This window comes from Chelonoidis abingdonii, chromosome 6 (assembly GCF_003597395.2).
Source record: "Chelonoidis abingdonii isolate Lonesome George chromosome 6, CheloAbing_2.0, whole genome shotgun sequence".
NCBI lineage: Eukaryota > Metazoa > Chordata > Testudines > Testudinidae > Chelonoidis > Chelonoidis abingdonii.
In genome coordinates, this window is record NC_133774.1 from 76,680,822 (window position 1) to 76,687,708 (window position 6,887).

The window sequence follows — 6,887 nt, forward strand, 5'->3', positions numbered from 1 at the left end:
TGGCGTGCAGCGTTGGGATAAGAATCCAAAAGCCAGTACGATTATTATATTTCTTTTCTCTCTGTTGGCTGTTTGTAAACAGGAGAGAGGGTTTTTAAACCTACAGCCAGAGAATTTTTTTTTCCTTGCTCCTTTCTAGTTGTGCAGAGAGATTGCCTGAGGGCACACACGTTAAGGTTTAACAAGGGTCTTTTGTTAAACAATAGAACTCCAGCTGTGAGTCAACTACACCAGCAGAACACATATGCAAATGAAGGGGGTTTTTTTGTTCTAGTTTATCCGGGAAGGCTACTTAGAAAAAGTTAGAAAGGCACTGTTGCTAGGCAACCCGAGGAAGCAACAGAGAAGCCGCAGTTCAGGCAATAAACACCAGAGGGCACCCCAACACAAGAAAACAGGAACCATGACTACCAAGGAGGCCCTGAAACAGGAACAAATCAAAGATGCAGACCACAAGCAACAAATGGAAAAAAGAGAAAAAGAGGTGGAGCTGAAAGAAAGGGAAGAAAACATTAAACTGGCAGCCCACAGAAGAGAACAAGCAGCAAAAGATGCGGCCCACCAACGAGAAATGGAAAAACTACAAAAACAGAGTGAAGAGAGGGAAAAAGAGAGAAAGCATGAAATGGACTTGGCGCGGGCCAGGCAGCATGCTCCAGCCAGTCCTAACAATCCTTCGCCAATGATTGTTCCACATCACAAGAAATTTCCCACCTACACACTGAGGCCTTCTTAGGAAATTTTGAAAGTGTCTGCCTTGGGTACAGCATCCCTGAAGACTGGTACATGATAGAACTGAGGCCACAGCTCAGTGGACCCTTAGCAGAGGTGGTGGCTGAAATGCCTAAGGAAAACATGAACGATTACAAACTTTTTCAAACCAAGGCCAGATACAGAATGGGAATAACACCTGAACATGCCCGTCGGCAGTTCAGAACCCTAAAATGGAAACCAGATGTGTCATTCCCCCGACACACCTACCACATTGCAAAGAATTATGAACCCTGGATATCAGGAACAAAGGTTAACAATATTGATGAGCTGCACCTCCTGATACAAGTGGAGCAGTTCTTAGATGGTGTTCCTGAGGAAGTAGAGACGTACATCCTAGATGGGAAACCCAAAACGGTAATCAAGGTGGGGGAGATTGGAGCCAAATGGATGGAAGTGACAGAAAAGAAAAAAGCCACTGTCAAGGGGAACGAATACCCCAGGGGGCACACCGACAATAAACCCTACAACCGAGGGCAACCCAAGACCCCACCTACAACCCAAGGAAAGCCCCAGACTACCTATTATCCCACCTCACCAGTCTCCAGTAACCCACCTCGACCCAGTGACCAGTCAGCTGGAAGATGCTTTAAGTGTAATGAACTAGGACATATCAAGGCCAACTGCCCAAAGAACCTCAACCGAGTGCAAGTCATTACACCACCATCACACCAAAGATCCCCAGGCCCAGATGCTCCTCAAATACCCTTGGAGCGAAGGGAAAATTTGAGAGTGGGCGGAAAGAAGGTTACCGCGTGGAGAGACACGGGGGCACAAGTGTCAGCTATCCACCAATTCTTCGTGGACCCCAAATTCATCAACCCAAAGGCCAAAGTGACCACTTACCCCTTCATGTCACAAGCTGTAGACTTGCCTACCGCTAAACTACCTGTCCAGTACAAAGACTGATCAGGAATGTGGACTTTTGCAGTATATGACAATTATTCCATCCCCATGTTACTGGGGGAAGACTTGGCCAACCAGGTGAAGCGGGCCAAGAGAGTCGGAATGGTTACACGCAGCCAACCCAGGCAAGCTTCCAGACCCATTCCTGTTCCTGAGCCGTCCACAGGGACCACGTCTGTCTGTTACCAGAGACCCAGACAGAGGTAGTGGAACCTGGATCCCCTGCCAACAACTGAAACAGTCACAGTAACTCCAGTCCAGACCCGAACTGGAAAAGCACAGACACCAGCGCCAACATTGCAATCCATCTTCAAACCCCACGCCAGAGAGGCGCCAGCGAGCCTGAACTGGCAGAAGCAACAGACAACCATACCCAAGAGGCTCAGGCCAGAAAGCCTGAGATACCACCCTGGTGCACCAGCGGAAAGCGGTTTCACAAGCACGGAGACAACCCCACTCACCTACATTGTTCCAGAGGACCAACCCAAGTCCACAGTCCAAAAAGAACGTGGTTCCCAGCCTCAAGGGAACAGTTCCAGACTGAGCAGGAGCAGATGACAGCTCAGAAAGCTTGGGGTTGGAGCGGCAAGGAGACACCCCACCGCCTCTCAGCTCTTCAACCAATGCCCGGTTTGTGTAGAACAGAGGACTTTTTACACAGGAAACTCTTTCTGGTGGACACCAGGAAGAATGGCAGCCACAAAAACAGTTGGTGGTTCCAACTAAGTACCGGGGGAAGCTCTTAAGCTTAGCCCATGATCATCCCAGTGGCCATGCTGGGGTGAACAGAACCAAAGACAGGTTGGGGAAGTCCTTCCACTGGGAGGGGATGGGCAAGGATGTTGCCAAGTATGTCCGGTCTTGACAGTCCCTTGCATTAATTTATTATGTGATATTGGGATGCCCCCAGGTGAAAGACCACCGTGCCCATCACCAAATCTAGAGTATCCTGTGGGATATGTTAGAGGCCAGAAGCCACTACACGAGCCCTAGTCCATAGTAACCTAGTACTGCAGCTTTATTAGAACCCCACTACTAACTATTTCCAGTAACCATTTGGGGAAAAAAAAGATACAAACAATGAAATTTATTTAAACAAGGTTTTCCCTCCCCTTTGGCCTGTGTGGCCAGCATGTGCTTTGTCAGTTGTTTACCAAACTAATACAGAGGACCAATCATACCTGGCTTTGACAAAATCACTCATCTCTTTCTGTATGTAAGAATGAAACAGCCATCTCTTATTGCAGGTCTGATTTATTTAAAAATATCCACTTGCTGCATAATTTAATAGGAACCATAAACTACTTGTGAGAGGATTGCATTAAGATTTCAAGTTTTATATTTCTACCCCCAAAGATATTGCTTATGGCTATTTATAAAGTTTTAAAGTATTTATAGGAGATCACTTTTAAAAACCTCATAGGCTCTGGGTTTAGGATAAAATACAGTTGGTTGTGGTAGATCAAAACACCACTTTGTTAAATCCACAGCTAAACTGATTAACTCATAGAAGGCATTTTTAGGAGAAAATATACACAATTTGTCAGCCTCTGTTAACAAGTAACTTGTGTTAGACTGAAACTTGTTATACAAAGGATGGAATAACTGCCTAAATAAGAGTGGTTAATCAGATAACAACAATGAATTAAGTCTTCCATCCTGGACTGAGAATCACGTGTATGCATCCTACACAGCACCACAGACTTACACAATTTTTTTTCAGGGCTGTGCCTATACAGTCCTCAGAGCAGGACTAGAACCTACATCTGTTAATTTTATTAGCACTAACTGTTAGTGCTATATTCAAACATTATAATCTAGAGTACTTGGATGAGAAAAGCCTATTTTTGTTAATGATAATATCTGGAGAAAACGTGATGTTATTAATGTGTTTCATCATAAGCTCCCTCCATATTCAGTACCTGTGATTTGACGACTGTTCTGGCTCCTTACAAGCTTTCCCTTGGACATGACTAGAAAAGTTGAGAATTTGCACTGAAGGACCACAATATCCTACTTTCACACTCAGGTTCATACACTTACCTGGAAATAGGATAAGGATAAAAAAAAAGTAGACTTCACAACTGCGAACATTTCATTAAGAGGCCTTACCACCACCACTTACCTTTTGGAAGTCCTCAGTTCAGCAGAAAATTCCAAACCATCTCTAGCTTGAAGCTTTTTTTGGACAGAAAAATCCACTTCCATAAAATGGAAAACCTCCCTGACATTTTTCAAATTTTCCATTGGAACATGTCAAGTCAAACTGAAAATATTTCAATTTGTCAGGCCAACCTAATTTTTTTTTTCCAGGTCAGCTTGACATCGTGTGTGTTTGCTGGAGCTGCCACAATGCCTCATGGGAGCTACAGTTCTAATATCTCATGACTGCATTATTTCTTCTATGGGAAAGTCTTCCTGGCAGAACTACTACATTTCCCAGGATGCATCACAGTCCCCCCCTATAGCTGAACCCCGTACAGTGAATCATGGGATTCATCTGACCACTGTGCATCATGAGAAAAGTACTCTGGCCTGGGAACTCAGCTCACAGAAAAGGATGGGAGTATGTGGCATCCAAATTATAGCAACCATGAGACACTAAAGCAGCTCAAATTGATGTGGATTAGTGCTGAACCAAACAAATTAAATGTTTTGAGTTCGTTCAACAAACCAAAATGAAACATTTCAATTAAGCAACGTCAACATGAAAATTCTGACATTTCAAAAACCAAATTTTTTGAACTTAATGTTCTGTGAAAAACATCAGTATTTTGACTTTTTGTCCCAATTGGGACAAACAAAATTTGAAACATACAAATTGTATACAGGATAAAGTTCTAGTTTTTGACCAGTTCTAGTTCAAATACTTCCAATGAAAAAAGAAAACATATATTACACCGTCACGTCAAAGCATTACATCTTACCTGCTTAGGAAGCCGGAAAAGAGAGTTTTTGTAGAATATATCTTTAGCCTGACTCCATGTTCCATCAATGATGATGATTGTGGATGGACTTGGGAAGATCAAAGCCACTTCTTCCAAATTAGCTGCTTCAGCTCCAGGATACAGAATTAGAGTATTCGAATTTTGGCACACAGCTGCTAATTCAGGATACCTACATGAACAGAGAGAGGACTTCGTTTGTTTGTTTTTCTGAAAGGGAAAATACATGTAACGTGTATCATGCCTCATTCCCATAGCTCTGCCAATTTACTGACTCTTCAAATTCATCTTCTCCCAACTTCAACTATCCAACTCACTATATTCCCATCTACAGCCTTCAATTCTGCTCCTTGGTCAGGCAGAGGAATCTGCAAAGTACTAAGGGGTGCTACTTTACCACAAGCTTACAAAAGGCCTAGGGGCTAAATTTTCAGAAGCGGCTACTAATTTTGGGTGTCCAGCTTGAGAATTTTAGTTCGGATTTGCAGAGAAGCTAAGCACCTAAAACTCTAATTGAAGTCAATGGAACTTAAGTACTTAGCATCTCTTTAAAAAATATCAGAGTGGTCTTGGCATCTCAAATTGGGCACCAACAGAGACTGGAAAACTTAATGGACGCTTGAAAATAATGGCCGAAAGATACTGACTTAGCAATACTCCCAGCTCCTGCCAGCCCAGTGAGCAAGACACAAGGACCAGGAACAGAGCTTTAATCTCCCATATGACAGCATATAATTTTCACTAGATACAGAACTAAATTCAGTTTGTTTGCTTTAGGAAAAGTTCACAGTTATGCAGCCATCACTGAATGTCTGAATTATTCATTATGAATTTTAAAGTCTTATTAGGTTTTTACAAATAGTTAAAAAAATATACAAAATAGTTTCTGCATAAATAAAAAGCAAAGGACTACAAATGCTTTCATCAGACGTCTGACGAAGTGAGTAGTCACCCACAAAAGCTTATGCTCCAATACATCGGTTGGTCTTTAAGGTGCCACAGGACTCAGTGCTGCTTTTTACAGATCCAGACCAACACAGCTACCCTTCTGAGAGCTTTAATCAGATTGAGGGTGAATACTTAATACAGAAAATATTTTCCATTATGTAAGTAAAAGCATTTCCAAATGTTTCCAGAAACAAAAAATCCAAGTTGAATGCGTATTTAATAGTACTAATAATAATGCAGGATTAAAGTTCCACAGCTAACAACTAAAACACTAGGAAACGTGAAAATGAAAGTTACATTGGAACTCTGAACCTTGGTTTAGGTGTATTCTGAAAAGTGACTTGTTCAACATCAATGTAGAAAGATGGGAGGAGCGCAAAGAATCCTCTCCAATTTGGAGGGAATATCTGGCACTGGGTACAGCTCAACATGAAGAGGCTTTGATCCAGAGGATGAAGCAAAGTGAGAAAGAAGAAAGCAGCATACTGTAGTCTTGGACTAACTCAGACAACACATGGACCTGGAAATTTGTAACAAACTGTGTTGGTCTTGAATTGGGCTTGTCAGCCATAAGCGCATTCATCAGGCACCTGATTCAACCTCTTATGCACACACTATGATTCCGTCTGTATCGACAGCTGACAATGAAAAATGGTTACAGTGACTTCACTTGCGATCTGGTCCATTTAAATGTATAAAGATTTTTTTTCAAGTGCCACTTCCATAAATAAATCTTGGAATTCAAAAGTTAATTATTACTTATATAGTGTGATAAGTGGGCATGTTGCTTTACAGACAAATGAAAGACACTGTCCCTGCCCTAAGGAACTTGCCATCTACAGAGCTGATCCTACCAGATAGTGAGCCTCTCTAGAGATATTCAGCACCCGTCACTTACATGGTGGGAGGGTGCTGAACGGCTCTCTGGAGGTGTTCAGCATCTGGCAGGTAATGGGCCAATCACACAACCACTACCAGACACTGTAGTGCATGAGTGGCCTGACTGGAGCCATGCCCAGCACTAGTAGATCAGAGTAGATCTCCTAAACATAGCATAGGAAGAGATAACATAAACACAACCTAGTGATTGGATTACAGAGGGACACAGTTAACACAAAATAAGCTTATGAGATTATATGTTTTTGTAACATGTATATTTTGGTCGTAGCTTCCTACTCAGATTTGAACTTTAGCGTTCATAAAATGAGAAGCTAGCATGAACCCTCTAAGCTTAATTACTAGCTTAGATCTGATATCGCTTCCACCAGCCAAGGATTCCAGGGCTTGGCTCCCTCTGGTCTCCCAAAACCTTCTCTG

The 6,887-nt window shown here is 42.5% G+C and overlaps 1 protein-coding gene across 1 annotated transcript in view; it reads right to left on the reverse strand.

Annotated features, from left to right (window-relative positions):
• DTWD2 (DTW motif tRNA-uridine aminocarboxypropyltransferase 2) overlaps positions 1-6,887 on the reverse strand; it is a 173,870-nt gene that overhangs the window by 79,158 nt on the left and 87,825 nt on the right. The window contains exon 4 of the mRNA XM_032799671.2: positions 4,605-4,794. Within this exon, the coding sequence (XP_032655562.1) occupies positions 4,605-4,794 (190 nt within the window). The remainder of the gene's footprint in view (positions 1-4,604; positions 4,795-6,887) is intronic.